The 26543-nt window shown below is 34.2% G+C and overlaps 1 protein-coding gene across 1 annotated transcript in view; it reads right to left on the reverse strand.

Moving 5' to 3' along the window:
- ERBB4 (erb-b2 receptor tyrosine kinase 4) overlaps window positions 1-26543 on the reverse strand; it is a 770675-nt gene that overhangs the window by 274951 nt on the left and 469181 nt on the right. Inside the window, exons 16-18 of the mRNA XM_052653380.1 lie at window positions 21077-21170; window positions 11932-12086; window positions 4757-4831 (exon numbers count right to left, since the gene is read on the reverse strand). Coding sequence (XP_052509340.1) covers window positions 4757-4831; window positions 11932-12086; window positions 21077-21170 — 324 coding nt within the window. The remainder of the gene's footprint in view (window positions 1-4756; window positions 4832-11931; window positions 12087-21076; window positions 21171-26543) is intronic.

Below are 26543 nucleotides of genomic sequence, written 5' to 3' on the forward strand. Positions count from 1 at the left end.
TGCCAAGAACATCACATCAGCCCTCTCATTTATCACACATGGGTCACACCGCTAAAGGATAAACTGTCATGTGACCTCTCAGGTAATAACTACTATATCGTAAAGTAAAAGTGTGACACAGGCATGAAACATTTCACATGTCTGCTTATATGAGATTTAGGGAGTTAAACTAAGTTCAATCACCTTATTTCATATTGTGAAGCATCTAGAATAACTGAGTTGAAACAAATAGCCAGATAAAAATGTTTGAACATACAACATTTCTGTCAGTTGCTATAAATTCAATAAAAAATTAGTGATGTTTCAATTGTTAACTAAAAAAAAAAAACTTTGCTAACAGAGTCTTTCCTTGTTGAGATGAACAAATTTAGGTTCTAGGAGAGTAAGAAACTAAAATTTTTTAAAAAGCTCTGGATATATATTTGACTAAGAAACTAAAATAGAATAGAATACATTGTTCTAGCAGAATCTATACAAAAACAGCATATATACAAGCTAAAATAAATAGCATCAAGAAGAATATTAAAAATAAAACTTTTCTAAATGTATTTCTTCATAAGATTCTTGATGGAATAGAAAGAACATCAAAGCTAAATGCTATTTTTAAGGAATTTATTTCAAATAAAGAAAGTATGGAGAAGTTTCAAAATATCAAGCATTATTTTCATTGTCAGCAGCATATTCTGGAGACTATAAGTAAAATAATAAATTCTATTCTATCCTATCCAATCTTCCTGGAAGAAATTCCAGCAGCAGCCTACAAAGTAAATGGAGTGTGGAAAACCAATTCGTAAATTGCAGGGTTGGGAAAGAATAACACTGCTTAGAAAATGAAAGTCGATCAAGATTGGAAACATTTCACCTGTTTTCATTTAAATCTTCAATCTCTTTTCCTGCTGGTTTAGGAAACAGAATAGAGGATAATGGGGCAGTAGGGAGTATGAACTTTAAATATTTTGAAATGACCACATTGACATGCTCAATGTAATTTTCTGTGACTAAAAGAAAACTAGGTTTTGGATAATTAAAATATTATGTATGAAACTTAAAACAATTGTTTCTATCATGTTTTTATCCTCCTATTATATAAAATTTACTTTAATCAATTAAGATAGAAGCTTAAACTGTGCTGGAATTTAAAAATGAGAAATGACCTGAAATATAATATTGCTAAACAAGTTCCCTGCTTTCAATTAAATATATATCCACCCCATTTCTGAGAAGTAAGCATTTACTGCAATACTAAGGACCTGAAAGGAGATACTTGTTCTTTCTCATCCAACACATGTCAAAACACTCCATGCTCATAAATATTTTCTGAAACGTCCAAGCTAAATCTTTCAGGCAAATTCCAAAATGCCTTATAAATAGCATTTGACAAGTCAGTCAATAAGTGAATACAATTGAAGAACAGAGTCAACATAATGTAAAAGTCAACGTAAGAATAGAATAACTTAAACTGCCTTAAATTTATGTTAAAAAGAGATATTAATTAAAGATATCTAGAGATATCTAACAGGAACAATTAGTTATCTACTATCAACTATTTGAAATCATTATACTAAGTAATGTGATACAAAATTTAGGTCCTTAGAACCTGAGAAATTTGGATGTGTTAATTCCATAGCCATTGAATTACTGGATTAGTGACCTGCTATAAAATACTAACAGAGCACAACCTCATGAAATTTTTAAAAAGATTATTTTACCGATATTTCAACTAGATTCATAACTACCATCAGTGAACACATACTAAACAATGGTTCCTTTTCATTATCTCAGTTAATCTTCCCACCAATTTTATGAGGCATAAGAATTCCCACTTTAAAAATTGCCATTATTGTCGTCATTTTGCAGATAAAAAATATTGTAGAGTCAATACTTGACCCCAGGTTTTCACATTCAAGAACCTCTGCTCTTCACCTGTACCAAGGCCTACAGGTGATTTTCATCAGAAGGATGGGCTGAACTCTACAATCTATATGCTGCTACCGGTCATGTGCAGTGCTGAGTCACTTCAGTCGTGTTTGAGTCTTTGTGACCCCATGCACTGTAGCCCGCCAGGATCCTCTGTCTATGGGGATTCTCCAGGCTGTCATGCCCTCCTCCAGGGGATCTTCCCAACCCAGGGATCGAACCCAGGTATCCCGCATTGCAGGCAGTTTCTTTACCATCTGAGCCACCAGGAAAACCCAAACTTATTTATGGGAAAGCTAATATGAATTTGACCTGTTAACCTAAGCCTAAAAGGAATGGCCTGGAAATCTCTGTAAACAGGAATGAAAATTTCCAAACCACTTATATTTAAATGTGGAAATATTAACTTTGTAAGACACACTATGATTTTGAGTGATAAACCTCAATTACTATCACTGAAAACCTAAGTCGTCTATCACTATGGTTTTAACACTTTCTCTGCCTCTGCATATTTCTATGCCTCTGACCTACTGCCATTGGTACCAGTGGCCCTCCTTAAGACAGCGATTTTCAAGACAGAAGAAATGTCCTCCCTTCCTTTAAAGGGCCTATCAAAGGGGCAGAGGGACATATCAAAGCCCCCGGAGTTACTCTGAGAGACCTGCTACCCTTTGGAGGGGTATGCTCCTCCATCCCTACCATTTAAAATATTTTCTATCTAAAGAAATGATAAGTAATACGTACTGAGTGATTTTGCTAAACCAAGCACTATCTTATTGACTCACTCAATCTTCCAAGCCAACTTAAGAATGATACTAATAGTCCTATTGTATAATGAAGAAAGCGAAGCTCAGATAATTTAAGGAACTTACCTACAGTCACACATCTAAATAATAGTAGAAAATCTGATTCCAAAGACAGCACATTTAACCACCATATTATATTGCCTCGTTAACTGGTTGCAATGATAATAAAAAATCATCAAAAACAAATGCGTATACATGCTTCAAAGTGACAGTACAGTGACTCAACCAAGTCTCAAGGAGGAAAAATATCTATATAGGAGTAAACAGACATTTGTTTATAAAACTGCAGTTTGGGCCTTAGGTTCTCTTTCCCTCCTTGTCTCTCTGTGTTTCTCTCTCATTTATTATTTTTTTTCATAATTTGACATTGCTCTAAACACTTGTATTAATAGATCTTGACTGTGCCCAAATGCCAAAGTGCCACTGTTGTATAAATCACTTAACTACCACATTTTTCTTTTTAGAATTTGATTTCTCTACTTACTTTATTAAAAAACAATTTTCTAATAAGAAATATCATGTTAGACTGTTTTAAAAACAAGGCAAAATATCATATAAATAAAAAACTACAACTAAATTAAATGATATAGATGAATCTCATTTATACAATATTTAGCAAAAGAAGTCAGATGTAAAGAGTAGTGCATGATTCAATGTATATAAAGTACAAAAACAGGCAAATTGACCTGAGTTGTTAGCTCAAGGGAAACGGGCCTCAAGAAGTGTTTCTGGTTCTCATACTATTCTGTTTCTTGATCTGGCTGATGATTATACAAATGCTTCATTTGGAAAAATTTATTGAGCTTTACATTCATGTTGTGCATATTTTTACACTACATATGTTACACTTCAATCCAAAGTTTACATTAAAAGGCAGTGCTTTATCCAAAATGGTTACTTTGCTAATTGTAATTTAGCACAATTTTCTCTTCTAAAAGATACAATTAATTTGTTTCATAAAGAAATTCCACATTTCATAAAGTATTTCCACACCACATTGTACAGTTACTATTTTCCTAAACATTACATGTTTTAAAGTCAAATTTATTGAGGTATAATTTATATACAGTAAAATTCATTCTTCTTAATGTAAAGCATAGCCATTTTTGACAAGTCCATACGTTCATGCAACCATCATCACTATTAAGATACAGAATAGTTCCATCATCTCTTTAAATTGCCTCACGACTTTTTGTAATAGATCTCATCTCCCTCTGCTCCCACCCCAGTTCCTGGCAACTCAGATCAGTTTCATTCTCCATTGTTCTGCCTTTTCCAAAACGCCATATAAATGGAATCCTATAGTAGGTACTCTTTAAAATCTAGCTTCTTTCAGTTAGCATACTGCTTTTGAGATCCATCCATGTTTTGTGTATATCAGCAGTTTGTTCCTATTACTGAGTGATTTTACAAGGTATGGATATACCACAATTAAAAGATATCTGAATAATTTCCAGGTCCTGGTGATTTTGAATAAAGCCATTACAAGCATTTGTATATAGGTTTTTGTATAAACATAAGGGAAATACTTTGTTTTTTAACTTGTATTATACTGAATATTTTCTATACAGTCTTTAATTTATAGTAATTCTGATACCTAAGGAATATACCAACCAGTTCAAAATAAAGTCAGAAATTAAATCAAGTAAGAAACACCTCAGAAAACAGATCAACTTTTGTAAATTACCCTCTTAAATATATTTCTTTCTGCAATCATCTACATAATTAAGAACATAAAGATTCTATTAAAGTTCTAGGCTAATATTTAAAATCATCTTTAAATTATACAAAATTAAAGAAATCAATGATATTACTAATTTGGATTCCAAAATCTTAATGAATAAAGGAAGAAGAGGTAAGAAATATGGCTTGAAATGTAAAGAGTTATATACCTCTCTCATTACTCCCTGATGTAACATATTATACACTTTACCCAACTGGTTAGTAGTTTTTTTTTGTTTGTTTCTTTTTTTCCTATCCATGATAATTGGGAAAGGATTTGAATGACAAAATGGAAACATGGCAGATGTTACCTAGCATGTTGTGGTAAAGTGGAATGGCCCGTCCAAAGGTAGTAAATGCAGTCATGACTAGTGGGACCGCTACACCTGCAGGCAATTACAGAACAGAAAACATCATTCTCCATTCACAGTGGCATGCACACACATGCACCAGTGCTCACACACGGAGCCTTGGAGGAGGAACATGGGAAGCAAGCACACCAAGTACCTATCCATCAGGCCGATGCAGTCTTCTATACTTGAGCCTATGCACCTGTAGAAGGTCCAAATTTTAAAAATACAAGGAAAGAAAAATTAGTCATTTTCAACAGAATCAGGAAGACCAATACCAACTGTGTCAAACCCTAATTATAGTTATTAGACAACTTTGGAACATCATGAATTTAAAGCTGGTGAGATGATTACTTGATGGGTGCCCAGAAACGAACTGCAAATACCACATAAATGGAAGGAATGCAGAGAAACAAATCTATGTAAAGAGAAGTGTAATCTGTTTCTGTGGATAACTTCCAAACACATATTGTTCATTTCTAATACTTTAAATTCATTATCATCATTCATGATTATATCTCTTGATGAAGAGCTTAATATCTCGATGGCTATAATTGGTCTCATGTATACAGTTTCTTCTAAAATGTTCTAAGGTTAAGTGAAAAACAAAATATATAAAAAAGGAAACATGAGCTATTCAATGTAATAGAATAACCTGATGCTTTATACTCATTAAAAATTGATTTTAGCAGAAAATGAGTTAACAACCTTTAATGCTATTCTCATGGTTACTTTACATAATCACATTACTCCCTCCCTTGGTTGTGACTGTCTTTAAAACATACTTATCTATAAACATGAATTCATTTAAAAAGCAGATTAACTTGTTTCACCATACTGCAGTTTATCTTGAACTTGTTTTTAAAAGAGCAGTGCCACTACAGGCAAATAAAAACGGTTTCATAAACTGCAATAATAATTAAACAGTAACAAATAAACACACCACAAAGAAATGAATAAATTGAGACTCAGGTAACTACAGAATCCACTGAGGTTAATATTTAAGTCAAATTATGTAAGTACACAGAATTCTGATTTTGAAATATCATAGAAATGTTATTCCTTCCATCTTCCAATGCATTTGAATTGTATTTCTTTCCCTTTTCTCTCATTATAGACATACAGCTCTAGCACATTGTCAAGGTTTCTTGTACAGCTATGATTTATTGAACTAATTCTGCTAGCAATATTTTTTTTTCCAAATCCTCACTTCTAAAACTGAAAAAGAAGCTGAAATTAAGATCATTATATAATGAATTGATAAAGTTCCCATGTAGAAAGCCAGACTATCCATTATATCTATAGAAAATTATAGAACAGTGGTAAACAAATATAACTCTGTATGACAATAATTAAGTCGCTATTTTCCTACTTAATCATTATCAGCTATCATATTCTTACCAGGTAAAAAATTATTTTTCTTTTGAAAATTGGCTTTGAGTGGCCCAGAAAAATTTTAATGTACAGAAATACAAGAAAAATGTGTTTCAACAAAAGCAAATAAAATATACACTGAAAAAAATCTTTTAAAAAAACAAATTAAAATTAAAATACAGAGCACATAGCAGAGCATTGGATTCATTCCATAATCCATAATGAGAACCATTTCTAAAAATAAAAATTTAAATGCTATAAAAGATTCCAAATTGTATTAGATGGCTTTCTTTTATTCTAAGGGAGTCCTTTTTTCTAGTTTCCTATTATATCTCCTTCAAAATGTTTTTTTTTTAATACAATATTGCCATTTTTGTAAAATCAATCATCTACGTCTTATTACCAAGTGATAATTTGAAAGCTATGGTTAGTTTGCAAACTGTGTCTTTCTAATCATCTTTGAAAGATAAAAATATGTGAAAGTAACATTTAACTAGAGGGGAAAGTATGAGAAATGAACTATTTTCATTCATTTAAACGAATGAAACAAAACAAAACCCTTTGTCACATGTCTTCTAAGTGTTCCTACTATTCCAGGAGCTGGGGGGAGAAAAAGATGAATTGGACATTTTTCCTATTCTTAATGATCTTACAATTTAATGAAAGAGACAGATGCATAAACATATGTGTATTGTATAAAATGATAAATGTAATAAGGGACATAAAATAGTGGCTTAGGAGATGTGGAGGAGGGACAGGCAGCTTCAGAAGATCATGGTAACCTTCATGGAGAAATTAAGATGCTGAAGTTCAGGGTCCTGAGCCCTGAATTGGAGTGGCAATAACTTCTAAGGTGTAAGAAAGAGCAGCAGCAAATACATAGATATGAGGAAAGGTAGGATGTGTATGCACAGATACAAATAATTCTGAACAGTTAGAGAACAAAATATGTCTCTTCAACAGGGAGAAGGAAAAAAAGAAGCTACATATTTAATAGAAACCAGAACTTGAATACCATCTGCTTAAAAATAAACTTAGTGGGAAACCACTGCAGGGTTTTAAGGAAGTTGTGAACTTGCTGGATATGTGTTATAACATTGATCTCTTTGCCCTGTAAAGACTAGTCAGCTAGGAGCCCTCAGATAGATTTCTTGGGCCCTGAGGCTGTTTTAGTCTAGGTAAGAGAGGTGAGGATTCTTAAATGTGGAGAATGGTAACTAGGATAAGAGACAAAGGGACATATTTAAGAAAGGTATAGGGGGTTAAAAAAAGTAGTTGATGGCTGGTTTGATGATGGAAGTAGAAAGAGGCCAGGAGTTAAAGATGACTCATATTTCAAACTCGGAAAATAGTGTTACCATCAGTGGGAGAATGCCGGACAGAAGGCAACATCTTCTTTTGTGTGTGTGTTTTCATGGAGGAGGGGGTGATAATTTCAGTTCATGGTTACCTAGAGTTTAGTGTGGTTGTCCTACATCCAGGTAGAAATGTTCCTCAGCAGCTGGAGAGATGAGCAGTGGGGGGCAGTTTAGGAGGAGAAGGGGAAGCTGGAGGCACAAGTACAATGATCCAGCTTTGAAACAGCATACAGAAGAAGGTTAAAATCATGTAAATGGATGTGATGGCTGGAGAAGGATCTTTAAAGTGAGGAGAACAGAGAGTGAGACTGAAACCCAAAGAACTCCAATAATTAGTAAATGACATCAGATGAGCTCATATGCCAGAAACAGGAAAATATGATTGAGTAAAATTAATTAACTACAGTGTCGTGGTGGTCCAAGTCATGAAAACACTTCAGGAATTGGATGATCATCATTGTCAGTGCAAGATAGGTCTAGAAAGAGAACTGCTAAGAGTATGTTAGTTGACATTGGCAGGGTCACTAGAATTTAGGTGGTCATGACTTGAGAAGCAAATTGGAAATATGAGAATAGAAGCAAAGGAAAAGGGAGGAGCTCTTGAGGGGGCAGGATGTGAGGTCAAGAAAGTTCATCTAGGAAATTTTGTAGGATATTTGAAATTTCAAGGAGTATATATAAGTTGAGGATAAAAGAAAAATGGAAGAGGATAAGAGTATGACTGAAGTGGCCATATTTTTAAACTCAATACAAGTCACTGTGTATTTAATAAATATATTCTATGTCAAATCTATATAAGCAACAAGTTTGCATAAGCAATTCATATTGATTCAGGAAAATGAAAATAATGGAAACATCAAACTTTTGAAGTCAAAAATCCAAATAAGAGACTGAATAAGAATGTGGAATAATACCATTCTCTACATAATTAGTATCCTAAAGTAGATACTTTTCAGAACATTCAGAAAGTGAAACTATAATATATTATTAAAAACACTAGAATTTGAAATATTGAACTGTGTTTGACATATGCTTGTACTTACTGATTTATAAACACCTTGATGTACCCATAGAAGTAACATAGTTGAGATATTTTGACAAAATCTTTTCTAAACTTTAAAATTAAAATAAAAGGATATTTTAAAATTTTATTACAAAAGTATTGACAATAATCCTACAAGCAACTCTACTTGTTTTCTCCATTAATGAAAATTCTTTCACTATATACATTTAAAATATAAAAAGAATAAGAAAAATATTAATGCATATAGAAAATTATATATGAAACCATGAATCTAATATTAATAAAAACCTTGAATGAAATTTTTAAAAGATGCCCTATAAAAATAAATATCCTAGTTCATGTCTCAAAATAAAATTAAATTGACATTTGTCATGAAGGTAAGTGATAGTAAAGAAACCATCATCTTTGCCCTATAACCACTCACCTGAATACTAAATTTAGGTTACAAGTCCTCTTTTAAAATTTCTATCTTGCTAATTTTACATATGAATATCATTTCTATGTTTTAAATTCCTATTAGTCGCTTCAAAATATAGAGAGGGATCACTAATGGAGGAGAGATACAAATTGCAAGAATAAAAATTCACTGGACTGTGACTTCCTAGTGGTCAGGAGCTGTGTCTTATTTATTTCTGAACTTAACTATAACTGGATCTGATACACAGTAGGTGTTCAGTATAGCAAAGTTGCAGAATGAATGAAATGGGAAAAGTTGCTAAAATAAAAGTCCTCTAGTCAAGGCAAGAAGAGACAATGTTATTACCTTTTTCTCTAGGAATATTAGTGAGACTCCCCTGATACTAACTAAATGGATCACAATTTTTTTAAATATCTAAAGAACTTATTAGAGCCAATACACTTAATGTATTATACCTTTAGAGTACTAAAAGTGCTTTTAAAGTATTACATAGATAATTTTATTTTCAGGCAATCATTAAACAATATTCAGAATAAGAACTTTCCTTCTGAAAAGTGTGATTTGAAAGACTATTTCCATTAACTTGGTTCCTGCATTTTCTAGCTGACGTAATTTTGGCATATATTAATAAAAGAAAAGCTCTTTTCCAAAGTAGAGTTGTCCTGGTTAAGTTCACACTTACTGATGGCTTAGTTATTAGGTGTGTTTAGAATAAAAATAGTCACTCATCCCATCATCACTACTGTCCCTGTGATCTTTCTAAGAAAAGCTTCTATCTCTACATGATCAATTTGAAAAAATGGGATTGAGTGCACAGTGCACCTTTTTGCTTCTTTAAAAGGATCTCAAAGTACAGAGCACCACAGTAGTGAACAGAGGAAGATTTGGGCACTTAAAAATTCCAAATTCCTAGACCATTCTGGGGCTGAGACCATAGAACTTTCATGCAAATGAATGAACCCAGACAATTCAGAGGGTATTAGAAAAAGAATGGCAGGAAGCTAAATGTAAACAAAGACAAGAATCTGTCAGGACTAAGTCAGTGATAGAATTCATTTACTTTAGAAGATATCAGGGAATACACTATTCAAATTCCATCTCCCCATCATTCTGCAGGAGTGAATTTAAAGCCATCTTTTTTACTAGAGTTCTCAGATGATCTGGTCAGATTTCTTTCCTATTCCTCCTTCATCCTCCCTTTTGGTTGACATCCAATGTTTGTAACAGTGGTAAACTGATCTCTTCGTTGTCCCTCCTACTTTCCCACCACTATATATCTTTTCCTTTATTGTGTAATCATGATTTAAAAGGACTAGGAGAAAGACATACCAGCCAGACATCCAGACTCTGTATGGCTCTGAGATCTCACTTTCATTTCCCTAATGGCTTTGTTGTAATTAGATTTGCAAAAACAGCAAAAGGTCTCATTTTGAATGGCAACAGCTGTTGACATCAACATTATATTGAATAATTTACTGGTTTAATTTTAGCTGCAAAACAATAAAACCCTCTTGTGGATGATTACTTTAGCAGGCAAACTTTTCCCTCTCTGTTGCTGATTCTCCTGCTTCAACAGTACCAGTTTCTTCATGAAATACCCTTAACCTGAGAGTGCCAAAAACTCTCCAGGGGAGCAGCTTATTTTTCTAGTTTCCTTGAAGCAAAGTGTTTATGTGACTATTTCAGTATCCTCAAACTATGTGTTTATGTGTAAATCAGTGAGGTGGCATTAGCTCTTCCAAGCTGAATTTGAATTTGAATGGCAGAATATTACTTTACCTTTTGAGAATCTGCCACTTCACAGAGTGACTTAAGCTGATTTCTTGACCTGCAGGGAATTGCAGCAGCATCTGCAAATTGATGTCTTCTTGGCAGAAAATGATGTGGTTTGCTTTACTTCTTCAATATTCCCTATCAGCCAGCCCTTAATCTGGCAGAAAATCTCTTTACGGAGTCTCATACTTTCCTGCCGAATCTAAAGTACCCAAGATGATTCTCCACAACAAGTGTGCATGTGCTTGTACGTGTATGTGCACATGTGTGTGGGCACTCACAATGGTGAAGAGGAGTTTTGGATAGAAGGAAGATAGCGCATGTGAACCTGCTCTCAATTCTAAATTTATTCACCTTCTAGAGGAAAAAAAGAAAAAGAAAAGTCCTTATTAAAATAGGTTTGCTGTCTTTTAAAGAAATAGTTGTTGAGATTCATTGGACGCAGTGACACTATTCCTTTTATAGTTCAGTGCTTTTCTTCTTTATGTAATGTCTTTGTTATTCAACTGTTATCAATATCAAAGGTATTCTAATTATTATTCATTTTACAATGCATCCTTTTGAAAAGTTAAAAAAAATGTGTACCCATCTTTGAATTGTCCTACATCGGTTACATTAGGTAATATGCTAACCTATGATAGAATTACTTTCACAAAATGTACTTCCATTTTTATTAATATGCATATCACTAAATTCCTTTTTTTTTTATCATCACTGCTTTTGCTTATATTTTGTTGAAGGAGTAATACAAGGCAGCATTTATCAAAGAGAGATCCTCACATAAGCTGATTGTAACAACAAAGAAACATAAAGTCTCTGTTAAAGACTTTTATCAAGCGGAATCTCAAAAGTATAATTGCTTGTTTTTTCAGATACCTTTAATTTCCAGCAAAATTTGGAAGAATTTCTATACCGCACACAATGTATATGTGATACCAACTTCATGAAGGTGTTGATAGAAGTCATTAAAAAAAGTTAAACAGAAACATTTTAGTGGGTATAGATTCAATTCCATAAAGCATTCTTGCAGAAATGATTTCTCTTAAAATCAACATATATAAAGATGAATAGAATTTTCCATGAGAGTATCATATATTTACTAGATTGCCTCAGGGATAAACATGTATGTGTGCACCTTTTGATTAGCAACATGCACTTGATTGAGTTTTTGGCCAGTAAAGTTGCTTACCCTTGGGTGCAGTTTGGATGGCATGGGTGGCACTCTCGGTCTTGATCAGCATACTTGAAAATGAAACTGTTTGCCCCTTGTAAGCCATCTGGACATTTTTCCACACAGTTCGGGCCATCCTTGAAATGGGAGCACTTTGTACAGTTGTCAGGTCCCTAAAAAGTGTGAGAAAAAATAATGAAGAAAGAAAAATGGGTGCCTTTTCCTCTGGAATGTATTCATCTAGTTTAGCTACTGAGACCTCAGTGGATGGCCAAATGTCCTCTAGGAAGAGCATTTTCAGAAGTACAAAAGGGGATGCTGTTAGTATAGATTTTCAATCAGCAAAATTGTCCAGTGATTTTTCTAGAAGGACATCAATATTTTCTTTCTGTCATTTATTCCCAGTGAGATTATACTGCAACAGTATTTGGTAACAACACATTTTTCCTAGAAATATTTAATCACAGTCACTAGGAATATGTCAATATGATCATGAGTTAATGAAGATGAGGAAATGATAGGCATTAGGCTCAACACTGAATTTCATATACAAGTGAGATGTAAACTTTCCTTTGGTAGTACCATGAGTATCTGAACGATGAATTTAAAATTTTTTGTGGTTGAATTATCAGGAATTAGGCACTTTAGGTAAATCAAATTTAATTTCTAAATTACTCTCCATCTCAAATCAACCTATAATGCTAAAATCATATCATCTCTATGAAAAGAGATTTTAGAAAATCACAGTATAATATTGAGGATAATAAAAGCACAATCTAATGAGCAAATGTCAAAAACTCCATAATAATAAACTGGATACAAAAGAATATTATATGGAGAAACTAAAAAGAGATGATATAACTATGACCATAATCTATATTATCCTGTCACTTTATATATTTATAAATTTACAATTTATAATATCTAATACATACAATTATAATAAGCAATAACAGGAAAATATATTTAAGTGTTATAATAAAAGTAAAAATATTAAATTCCTATTAAACACCTAAAAATTTTTCCAAAGGAACTGATGTGGATTTGGTGCTGGGGATAGTAAGCATGCAAGAAATGATAAGTAGTGCTTTCTCAAATCAAATTGAGAACATCGTGGTGAAAAATGCTATTGTCTTAAAATATGCTCAAATATTTACACGTTTGACTGTTTTGAATAATTGTATAAGTAAAAATGATATTATCTATTCAAAATTTGTTTTAGTCTCCTTTTTAATACTGTATTTTCTCAGGATTCCTCTTCTTTTTGTTCCTTGGAACTTCTTATCTCAACTCCTGTCCTCACAAGTTTGTTTATAACCATAGGGCTCAACATTTATGACAGTTCACATAGAACATAATTTAGATAAATAAGATACACTTAGTATAGAGAAGGATGTTTAATATTATTAGGTTTACAGTTATAAAGATGTGAATGTGACAGACAAGACCAAGGAGACATAATACAGGTCTATTTATTAGGCAGGGAGTTGGGGATCAGTCTATTCATGGGAGTGTATTACATCTAGCCAGACATTACAAGTGGTGATATAAGGCATCAGGAAATCAAGAAACATAATACTTTAATCCTGTTCTTGAAGTCTGTGAGTCTGTTTCTGTTTTGTAAATTCATTTATATCATTTCTTTTTAGACTCCACGTGTACGTGATGTCATACAATATTTCTCCTTCTCTGTCTGACTTACATCACTCAGTATGACACTCTAGGTCCATCTGTGTTGCTGCAAATGACATTCTTTGATTCTTTTTTATGGCTGAGTAATAGGACAAAAATGGTATGGACCGAACAGAAGCAGAAGATATTAAGAAGAGGTGGCAAGAATACACAGAAGAACTGTACAAAAAAGATCTTCACGACCCAGATAATCATGATGATGTGATCACTAATCTAGAGCCGGACATCCTGGAATGTGAAGTCAAGTGGGCCTTAGAAAGCATCACTATGAACAAAGCTAGTGGAGGTGATGGAATTCCAGTTGAGCTGTTTCAAATCCTGAAAGAAGATGCTATGAAAGTGCTGCACTTAATATGCCAGCAAATTTGGAAAACTTAGCAGTGGCCACAGGACTGGAAAAGGTCAGTTTTCATTCCAATCCCAAAGAAAGGCAATGCCAAAGAATGCTCAAACTACTGCACAATTGCACTCATCTCACATGCTAGTAAAGTAATGCTCAAAATTCTCCAAGCCAGGCTTCAGCAATACATGAACGGTGAACTCCCTGATGTTCAAGCTGGTTTTAGAAAAGGCAGAGGAACCAGAGATCAAATTGCCAACATCCACTGGATCATGGAAAAAGCAAGAGAGTTCCAGAAAAACATTTATTTCTGCTTTATTGACTATGCCAAAGCCTTTGACTGTGTAGATCACAATAAACTGTGGAAAATTCTGAAAGAGATGGGAATACCAGACTACCTAACCTGCCTCTTGAGAAATCTGTATGCAGGTCAGCAAGCAACAGTTAGAACTGTACATGGAACAACAGATGGGTTCCAAATAGGAAAAGGAGTACGTCAAGGCTGTATATTGTCACCCTGCTTATTTAACTTCTATGCAGAGTACATCATGAGAAATGCTGGACTGGAAGAAACACAAGCTGGAATCAAGATTGGTGGGAGAAATATCAATAACCTCAGATATGCCGATGACACCATCCTTATGGCAGAAAGTGAAGAGGAGCTAAAAAGCCTCTTGATGAAAGTGAAACAGGAGAGTGGAAAACTTGGCTTAAAGCTCAAGATTCAGAAATGAAGATCATGGCATCTGGTCCCATCACTTCCTGGGAAATAGATGGGGAAACAGTGGAAACAGTGTCAGACTTTATTTTGGGGGGGCTCGAAAACCACTGCAGATGGAGACTGCAGCCATGAAATTAAAAGACGCTTACTCCTTGGAAGAAAAGTTATGACCAACCTAGATAGTATATTCAAAAGCAGAGACATTACTTTGCCGATTAAGGTCCACCTAGTCAAGCCTATGGTTTTTCCTGTAGTCATGTATGGATGTGAGAGTTGGACTGTGAAGAAGGCTGAGTGCCAAAGAATTGATGCTTTTGAACTGTGGTGTTGGAGAAGACTCTTGAGAGTCCCTTGGACTGCAAGGAGATCCAACCAGTCCATTCTGAAGGAGATCAACCCTGGGATTTCTTTGGAAAGAAGGATGCTAAAGCTGAAACTCCAGTACTTTGGGCACCTCATGCGAAGAGTTGACTCATTGGAAAAGACTCTGATGCTGGCAGGGATTGTGGGCAGGAGGAGAAGGGGACGACGGAGGATGAGATGGCTGAATGGCATCACTGACTCGATGGATGTGAATCTGAGTGAACTCTGGGAGATGGTGGTGAACAGGGAGGCCTGGCGTGCTGCGATTCATGGGGTCGCAAAGAGTTAGATACGACTAATAGACTGAACTGAACTGAATATGTTTCCCAGGTGAAGGGTGGGAGGAAGGGATAGTTAGGGAGTTTGGGATGGACATGTATGCATTGCTTTATGTTAAACGGATAACTAACAAGGACCTACTGTATAGCACATGGAACTCTGTTCAATGTTATGTGGCAGCCTGGATGGGAGAGGTGTTGGAGGATAATGGATACATGTATATGTTTGACTGAATCCCTTTGCTGCCACCTGAAACTGTCACAACATCGTTTATTAATAGGCTATATACCAATACAAAATAAAATGCTTAAAACATATACAAAAATAAAATTAAAAAAATATATAATATTTTAAAATTTAAAGATAAAGGCAGCTTATGAAGAATAGCAGTGCAAAGAAAAAAGGGGTAATCTGAAAGAAATTGATGGAAATCTTACACTGGTGAGATTCAATCAATTACCTTTTTGACTATTTTGAAGTGAGAATCTATCAATCTGTCTAACTAATATCTAACTAGATAAGCAGATATAGATATATTTATGTCCATTTTTCTTAATTTCCTATATGTATTTTATATGTATATAAGCATGTACACATGTATATACATATATTCAATATTTATATACATATATATTTTTTCCTATGAAATAGAATTGCTGTTCAACCTGAAGAGTTTGCTACTGGCAACTTATTTCCTACCAAAAAAGAATACTTAACATGCTTCCAATTTTAACACCTGCTCATGGGTACTTAGGCACGTAATGCTGTCTATTATACAAAATCATTTACTGTGCAAGTAAGCTCAGTGGCATACTTTGTACAAGACAAGAGACAAGCTGATGTCGTCTTCAGAACACAAGAATAAAATTTACTAGGAGTAAATTAGGCAGTCATAGAATTAGGAATTATTTTTCTATAAAATTCTTCTAATGTAAAAAAATGTCTAGGTAAAATCAACAGATGTAAAAGTTTTACAAAGTTAAAATTAAATTCACATTTAATCTTTAGGCATACTTTAATAGGATATATTTTTTAACTTCCTTATATTTAGAGCATCTCTTAACTATTTGACTATATTACCATGATATGAAATCAAATGTCCAGAGCTGCCACAACAAAAAGATAGTCTGACAAATCTCAAGAGGAATGAAATGTACTGATTCTTCATCTCATTTCCTTAATTAAAAGATTTAAAGAAATACATGTGTGTCTAATGCAAACTCTTCTATCATTATTTTCCCAAAACTTTTAAGATTCTAGGCCCAGGGAATGAACTAATAAATGCAATAATAGCAAACAAAGGTGAAGGCAATATTCTTCCTTATCTCTGATTTTAAGCTATCCTTGAACTCAGTAATCTAGACAGAAAACTAAAGGATAGGCTAAATCCCGACAGAAACATTTCATTTTTTTCTCAGTGACAATTGACATTTTTCTTTGGTAGTTACTGTAAAAGACAAAGCCATGATTCACCAGTATCTAATTCTCTGAACTTTCAGCTTCACAGAATATAGAAATTCCCTCCCACTAGATGGGAGGTGTGTCTTACTATGGATAATGAAATTAAGCGGAAGCAATTTAAGAAACTGCTGATGCTAAACTCTCCGGCCTCTCTTTCCCTGCTGCCACGATGTGGGGATCTTATGTACATGTGAAGAGTGAAAGTGTGGTCATTCATTCAGTGTGTCTGACTCCGATACCCCAGGACTGTAGCCCACCAAGCTCCTCTGCCCATGGCATTCTCCAGGCAAGAATACTGGAGTGAGTCCATTCAGTTCAGTTGCTCAGTCATGTTTGACTCTTTGCGGCTCCATGGACAGCAGCACAACAGGCCTCCCTGTCCATCACCAACTCCTGAAGCCTACTCAAACTCATGTCCATCATGTCAGTGATACCATTCAACCATCTCATTTTCTGTCGTCCCCTTCTCTTCCTGCCCTCAATCCTTCCCAGTATCAGAGTCTTCTCAGATGAGTCGCTTCTTCGCATCAGGTAGCCAAAGTATTGGAATTTCAGCTTCAGCATCAGTCCTTCCAGTGAACACCCAGGACTGATCTTTAGGATTGACTGGATGGATCTCCTTGCAGTCCAATGAACTCTCTAGAGTCTTCTTCAACACCACAGTTCAGAAGCATCAATTCTTCAGCACTCAGCTTTTTTTATAGTCCAATTCTCACATTCATACATGACTACTGGAAAAACCATAGCTTTGACTAGATGGACCTTTGCTGGTAAAGAAATGTCTCTATTTTTTAATGTGCTGTCTAGGTTGGTCATAGCTTTTTTTCCAAGGAGCAAGCGTCTTTTAATGTCCTGGCTGCAGTCACCATGTGCAGTGATTTTGGAGCCCCCCAAAATAAAGTCTGTCACTGTTTCCATTGTTTGCCCACCTATTTGCCATAAAATGATGGGACTGGATGCCATGATCTTAGTTTTCTGCATGCTGAGTTTTAAGCCAACTTCTTCACTCTCCTCTTTCATCAAGAGGCTCTCCAGTTCTTCTTTGCTTTCTGCCATGAGTGGTGTCATACTGTAGTGAGTAGCCATTTCCTTCTTCAGGGAATGTTCCTGACCCTGAGGGAACATTCCTGAGGGACTGAACTCAAGTCTCCTGCATTGCAGACAGATTCCTTACAGTCTGAGCCACCAGAGGTGCCATAAATTCAAAACTTCTTGGAATGCCAGACCATCACAGAGTGGGGATGAGGGGGAGGGTCCGAGAAAGCTTCCCAGACTTTCAGAGCACTTTCCATGAAATATATTTAAATATTTTTCAGTAGTCTACTGCAATATGGTGGTTACTTATTATGGCAACATAAGCTTTATTAACCTGACTTTAATAGCTACTTTAGTTTTTGGTCGGGTCCCATCTCCTAGGCTTTCTCCTCTCTTGCTGCCTCTCTGGCTTGTATTTTGGTCTCCTTTGACTTTATCTGATGTCCTTTTTCTTCTTGCATTCCCTGTCTTATCTTTCTTGATAGGACTATATAGGAATAGTGAAAGTGTGTCAGAAAAGATAAAATTGTTTTAAAAAAGAGGAAGAAATAGAATAAAGAATAAAATAAATAAAACCAAGGGCAGACAGACAAGGATACAAAACCAGAGGCTTGCTTTTATTTCAGATCTATCCCTCTCAAGATTACCCTGAACATGTCACATTTAAATAAGATAATACCATCCATTTGACATCCATTGGTGATGTATATTCCCAGATAGCGTTATTCTTACTACATTATAGACATTGTTGTCTAGAGAAAAAAAAAAAGTGAAATGAAAAGGGTGTGGAATTTGGTGTCAAAATTTCTATAGTTGAATTCCAGCTCCACATCTTACTAACTTGCTGAGTTTGGCAATAACTTTCTAGCATTACAATGGATTCAATTTCTTTATATTTTAAATGGAGCACATGATAGTATGTTTCAGGTGTAATAGTGTTTGACAAATATAAATATTTATCTATTATTATCATCAGGGAAACACTGACAGATCAAGAAAATGAGGTTTCAACAGAATACATCACAAGGCCAGGTGCGGGAATTCCAATTAGCTTTATGACTTCTTCTGTGACATCATAATGTCAGTCTCATGAAGAAGTTTCCTGAACCTCTTGGACATCCTAAGTGATATATACCAGTTACATGACACATAAACCACCACTGTCTCTAGTTTTGATAAACAACATGTAGACCCAGAAACAGGCATACACTTTACATAATGTTGCTTAAGCTCAATTCTGGCAGTTTTTTCAGATAGAATAACTGAAAAAACACTATGCTCTTGTTTAGCATTTCAAGGCTTACTGATCAAGTGATCAAGCCAGTGTTCTTGATTTCATGCTCTGATCTTTTATAGCTGAGTGATTCAACTTTACTGAGCTTTTTGTACTTTTGACTTTTTGCCTTCTCTAATCTCTAGAAGTATTCATTCACAATTTTAGCAATGAATAGTGATTTTAAGCATTTGACCCACCAATGCCATCCTTACAGAATCAAAATATGTTCATTAAAAATCTGTTTTTTCATTCTTTCTTGATTATCAAATAATTTTGAAAATTGCAAGAATATTCACTTTCAAGGCTTTTTAATGTGTATTTTTAAGAACTATCTCAATTCCTTTGAGGAACAGACTGTAAAAACAAAGACATCAATAAGCTAGTTATTTCCTAGCATACTTGTATACCACAGGAGGCAGCATAAGGAGTGGAACAGGAACAGGACTGATTTTGCAGTTTGCCTTGTTCAGAGAAGATGGACAAATTCTTGGTTATTGTTACTGTATGATTTCAAACTCTCTTTCTCTGAAAGATCCTTTTTTTTTTTTCATTCTCAGACATATGGTTCCTAGATATGATAGTTTTTAGACAAATTTTACAGAGACAAGTCAACTTACTTTAACAACCCAGAATGGAATTTTACTTTCCTGTTTCCGAACATTCTTTACAGAAACCACATTTCTCATGCTGCAGATTAATTGTATTTTCCATTACTAACTACCCTTAGCAGAAAAAGAAAATAGCCACACATGCCCTTAGCATACTTACTTGGAGATCATTACATACTAAATTGTCTTTTAGACTTTGGTTCTTTGGGCCAAATCACATCACTTCTTTTTCTCAGAGGTTTGTTTTTCCAAACTTAATCATCCTCATGTTAGTCCTTTGGACTGTCCAAGTATCCCACATCCTTCTTTAGATGAAGTTCTACAACAGCTCACTGGGGCCTAATGGAAGTCTGGAGGGTTCAATGATAATTTTTTTTCTAAGCTAGTTAAGTGCTGAATAAGCACTCTGGTAGAAAAAAATTAATGCTATTTAAATTTCAAATGAATTCTTACAGAGCAGCATGGACCTCTTGGCAACACTCAAATGTTGGTCCTCAAATTTTCTACTGATAGATGATTCAACAGACAAATAAACTGAAAATTTGTCTAAAGAAGGATGAATATGACACTTTGGAATGACAAACTCAGAGTGACCTCATTAAGGAAAAGTCTCATTTTAAGAATGATGGGAACCAAAGGAAGGTCTAAAAAATAATTATCACTTTTCTCCATAAAACTAACTTCAAACTACACAAATGTCAGCATGTTCATGAGGACTTTCCTAATCCTATAGCCCCTCCTTTGATCAACATGGTTCAATTTTTCTCTCTGCCACAGTATTTTATTACATAGTTTTAGATTTTAATTTACAAAAGCTTGCCTTCCCCCTTTTTTCAATTTTTCCTCCTAATGCTATCAAAGTTAAAGGACTAAACATAGATATGAATATGTTACAGTTTACCTCAAATAAAACATGAACTTTCATATTTACAAATCTTTACATGATTCCTCAGTCTAGATCCTTCTTAAAAGCATAGCTCAAACACACCTTTTCTTTGGCTTTCTTTGGTGCCCCAGTTTTCAACTCAAAGGTTTAGTTTCTCCCTCATATGTGTTCCTATAACAGTTCATACATATTTATGTTTTATCAATTATTTTGCTTCCACTTAGTCATTTGTGTATCTCTCTTTTCACCACGATGCAATCTTTAAGGACAACACCATATATATATTTTTTTAATAATTATGTTGGAAATAAATATTTAAGAAACTGAAGTTTTAAGTCTTTTAAGCTGTAAACCTCCTGAGGGGAAATTATTGAATGTGATTCCCCGTAGCATTCTAAAAATACCTATTTAATGGGTGGATAAACGCCACAGCAATGACTCAACAGATATTCATACATGAAACCAAATAAGCCAACACAACCGCAGATGTCTTCAGGCTTACCGGTCCATGGCACGTGAGGATGCCATCTTCCATCTTCTCACACTGGGGGTCACACTCGACACAGATGGAGCCATTCTCAAACTCCCGAAATTCACTGTGAAAACACCAGCAGCATGAGGCAGTGTAAGCAAACAAGCTGTCAACTTAACAAATGAAGTAACATCTGCTAAGAGTCCTATTGGCAGAGTAAATTCTAGAGTTTGTTTCTCTATGTGCCAGGAGCATCAGAATCATTTCCCTGTACATTAACGAGTAAGTTCTCCATTAGGAGAAAAGATAAACTGCAGCCAGATGGCTCCTCTTGCCCTCCATTGGGTTCAACGACAGACTCATTCAGGAAACTTCTCTCTTGTGAGAGATACTCCAGCAATCTCAGAAAAAAAAAAAAAAAGAAAAAAAAAAGAAGAAGAAAGAAAAAAGGAAAAGAAAAAAGAAAGTATTACTCTTTTGATGACACAGCAGAACCATTTCTGCTATTTTAAGTAAGGCTGTGCCTATTTGTCTCTATATAAAATTTTACTCTTGGCTGAAGCCTTATTTTTTAAACTTTGAAAGAACTATTGTATTTTTCTTGTTGCTAAGTTACATGAATGTTCCCTATCCTTGTCCTTCAAATCCCAAGACTCTTCAATTTATTTTTAGTGAAACTTCAAAAAATGCTTTGATTTCTTTTCTTCTTTCAAAATATCTGCCTTGGAGAATTACAGAAAATATCTTTTCATGGTAGATTTTATTTTCTTAGATTATTGATCTAATATCACAACATTCTTTTCAGTTTAGACTCTTTCTGAAGTAATTCTATATGATATAAAATTAATAAAAAATAGTTTAAGGATAACATCCTGGAACTTTTTAATTAAAATCTAGGATGACGGTCATCCCTTCCCCAAACCTTGCATTTTGTGGCTATTAGAATATTAAATGTCACCAATATATAAGTTTTCTAATCAATATCTACTCTAGAATTTTCATTTCAGTAATTGCATATCCATTATGTATGACTTCCCAGGTGGTGCTTATGGTAAAGAACCCGTCTGCCAATGCAGAAGATGGGAGATGCAGGTTCAGTGCCTTTGCCAGAAAGATTCCTGAAGAAGGAAATGACAACCCACTCTAGTATTCTTGCCTGGAGAATTCTATGAACAGAGGAGCCCGGTGAGCTACAGTCCATTGGGTCGTACAAGTTGGACATGACTTAAGCGACTTAGCACAGCTCACAACACTGTATAATATGCAAACAACCACGTTGTTTCCACTAATGTATGAGAGGATGAGGCGTTGGCTATAAACAATTTAGAATGTCAGCTATGAATCATTAACAAAATTTGACTAAATATTTATAGTTACTTTATTATTTTGTGCCTTTGTATCATGAGTGACCATTCCAAACTGATAGCACTGAAAATATGGCAATTGGGCATTAATCAGGTAATAAATTCAAATTTATTTTTCCTTAGTATCCATTCTTTTTTTCATAGCAAAACATCTCATTTGGTGATAATAAAGCCTTAACAAATGACTGAAATCCACAGGATGGGCTATATTTTCTGTTGGTTATATTAAGATTACATCTACTTCAAGGTAAAATAATGGTTTGGTTTTCAAAATAAATAGCATGAGTTATGTGTGGATGTACATATTTACTTACATGGATTTTGCACTCAAATTGAAGTGTTAGTTTGTTATGGATTAAGTTTTTACAAAATTTCTAGAGTTTAAACTGTCAAATATATAATTTTTTTATTTTGCATGTTTTATCAACATGAGTGATATAAAATATTAAACAGAGGAAAACTTCAGAATATAAGGGTTAAAATGATGTGGTGCTGGTGGAGGTGGGGAATGGAATTCCATTGTAAAGTGAATCAAAAACATCATGTGTAAATGAGATTATATGATTGTTACAACAAAGTCTGCAATCATTAGCAAAGCACCACTTCTGAAAACAGCTTCTTGGGTGATGGAAGAATTAGGATACTAAATGAAGACAATCATTTTTATGTTTTTAAGACACAGGCCATCCTCGTCTTTTCTCTGGAGCTCCCTTATCCATATACAGAGTTGAGGAATAAAAAGAGTCCTAGAGATAATCTAGAGGCTTTTTCTTTTATAGACTAGACTTCCACCTGTAGAACCTCTGGCTCTCTTTCTTTCTGTTTTCAAAACAGATTCTCCTTGCAATTTCTTTGTTGTCACTGTCTCCATCATTGCATTTTTTCTTCGCTGTCTCCCAGGGATTCTGCTATAACTTTGCCAGAGATCCTCTTTCACATGAGTCTGATCTAACAAGTCACATTCCATGAAGCATGGGCATTGGTTACTGAACTTTGTGTTTTTGCTTCTTATACATTTCTCACAGTTTTGTGTGTGTGCTACTTTAACCAATCCTGTGATCAAGAGCAAAAGCTTTGGAACTGGTTGGTGTTCTCAGCACCAAGATTAATATTTCTGTCTTAAATCTCCTAACTTCTTTAGACTTTATTTCCTAAATATCCTGTTTACTCTTAAAAAGGAAAAAGTGTTTCAATGAGAAATGTAAAAGATGACTACAAAGAGCTAAGACTGATACCCTTTCTGTTGTTTCTCTGTTGTCCTTCATGTTTCAGAAGCATTTAGCCATGTTGCCAGTTAACAAAACACATTTAAGATTGCATGGCAATTAGTTTTCTTGCTCATTTTGAATACTTGTGTATTGTAGTTTGTTGTTCTTGTTATTTAGTCACTAAGTCGTGTCTGACTCCTGTCATGTCTGACTCCTTGAGACTCCAAAGCCCACCAGGCTCCTCTGTCCATGGATTTCCTAGGCAACAATACTGGAATGGATTGCCACGTCCTTCTCCAGAGGATCTTCCCCTCCCAGGGGTTGAACCCAGATCTCCTGCACTGGCAGGTGGATGCTTTACCAGTGAGTCACCAGGGAAGTCCATATTGGAGTTACAAATTGCCAAAATATAATGACTTGTATGATATGGATTTGAGTGCTAACAGCTAGGATTACCTGACTTAGTGTTTCCCCCTAAAAAATAATCCTCCTTTTAGAATTTCTTCTTTTATGATAGTCAAGCTATTTGTATATGTAAATAGGTTCCCTGATTTTGTATTTCATATTTGTATTTATTTTCAGCAGTGTATAAAGTGACTCTTCTACTTAACCATTTAATCAGCTCAGATTTATAGACACTAAATGGAAACAAAGATAACTATTTTAGGGGTAGGAATTCTAACAAGACTTTATTATACTTTTTTCTCTTTTGATAATCACAACTATTTTATGATATCAACACTAGTCCCATTTTCCATATTAAAAAAAACGAATTTAGGACAATTAGTTATTTATCCAAGGATGGACATTTCAAATAGGAAGTGATTAAGTTAGGATTTAACCTCATTTTTCATCAAAGGCTGTCATGTCTGCCAGGCAAAGTTGGAAGAAATTTACCAGTATCACAGATTGGAGGTGGCAAAATCTATCATTGTGTAGGCAAAAATTACATCAGACATTTATAACATAGTTTCATTTATTATATTTTAAACTAATCCTTGTGTATTATTTCCTAGGGCTCCATCACTGTGGCAAAAAACATTAATACATTTGATTTAATGATCTGGAAAATGTGGTTTCCCTGGTGGTTCAGATGGTAAAGAATCTGCCTGCCAATGCAGTAGACCTTGGTTTGATCCTTGTGTCAGGAAGATGCCCTGGAGAAAGAAATGGCAATCCACTCCAGTATTCCTGCCTGGAGAATTCCATGGACAGAGGAGCCTGGCAGGGTACTGTCCGTGAAATTGCGAAAGTTGGACACAGCTGAGTGACTAACACACACAAAAGCTTTCAAAACAGTCAGATAATCAATACTGTTTATTGTGTATTTAGGGAACAAGTATTTTTCCTTTGCTTAGCTTTCATTGTCTCATAAAAATGAGACAGAGAGTAGTATAGATAATCTATTCATCCACATTATCAATTTCATATATCTGACAAGTTCAAAACTGAAATATTTAAGGAAAATACAATGGCTTCTGGAAAGAAACAGGATGAAAATCAGATGTCCTGATTTCCAGTGTTGGTTTGGTACTTCAACTACATTTTGACATTGGTCAACATTTAATTCTACTACTTCTCACTATTTGATAAAATGATTTCTAGAATCTATTCCCTCCTTAGAAATGCACATACATATTCAATAAACTTTTTTTTTTAGTTTTTTATTTTTTTAATTATAAAATCTTTAATTCTTACATGTTATTGTAACAGTATCTTAATAGAATTAAAGTCTATTAGTTCCATTTTAAAGGCATCGATTGCTATACACACAAAGAAGCATGATTACCTGAAGTATTTTATGTACAGAAAATATCTTTCTTTCATAATAATATGAACAAGCATTAATACAATTCAATTCAATGAGGCAAGTAGCAAATAATTTGCTATTCATTATCAACTTTATGAGTTGATCATGCTCTACAAAGTTTCAAGTCGAATTTTCCTGATAAAACTATTAAATCCTTTATTTGGATGCTGTCTTTATTAAGATATAATTCATATATCATGCAGTTCTTCTATTGAAAGTGCACAATCCAATGCTATTTTAATATATCCACAGACTTGTACAATCATCATCACCATCTCAAACTATTAAATAACTTTTTTAACGTGGGTATACATTTAAACTTTTAATTTTAGTATTTTTTCCTAAATACATGGAGGGAATTGGTCTTGGTCATCTTTCAAAGAAGAGACATATCACTATTATTGAGATCCTTTGGTTTTTATCCTTCTAATGTAAAATGCAAAAATACAATGTTATCTGAGATTATGAAAACGGTTGTTAAAATAGGGACAATTTATAAGACAGAAGAAAGAACTTCAAAACTACGGTTTTACAAACCCTTGAAAACCTTTTCAGCGAGCAATATAAGGAAATTTGACTCAGGGACAGTACTAAAATTTTTATTTTAGTACTAATGAAGGACAACTGTGATGCATGAAATGGTATGTTAGGTTAAAGTGATTTTATGAGTATATGAAATGCCACACAACGAGGTATATACTAGGTTTTATTGTTGTCAATTTGATTGTTGCGGTACTGTAGATGGAATTTAAAATACTTGATTTAAAATACAGCTTAGGTTATCCTTAGAAAGTGACAAAGCACTTTCAGAAAACCTTTTCAACTAGAAAATACAAAGGTAATTTCTCTATAGCGCTTTGTGCTTGTCTGAAACATAGAAATGTGTGTTGTTCCTAATACACAATCAAATAGCCTCACAATCTAAATGGAAAAAAAATCAAAAGTTATGCAGTCATTCCAGATGAAAATTAATAGGAAAACAAGAGAAAAAAAATTGTTGACACATATGAGAAGAAATATTACTTATCATAATGTCCTTCATAAAGAAAATAGAAACATTTTTCAATTTGGAGAGGTATAAATTTCTATAATCTATTAAGAATTACCCATATTTA

Source organism: Budorcas taxicolor, chromosome 2 (assembly GCF_023091745.1).
Source record: "Budorcas taxicolor isolate Tak-1 chromosome 2, Takin1.1, whole genome shotgun sequence".
Classification (NCBI taxonomy): Eukaryota; Metazoa; Chordata; class Mammalia; order Artiodactyla; family Bovidae; genus Budorcas; species Budorcas taxicolor.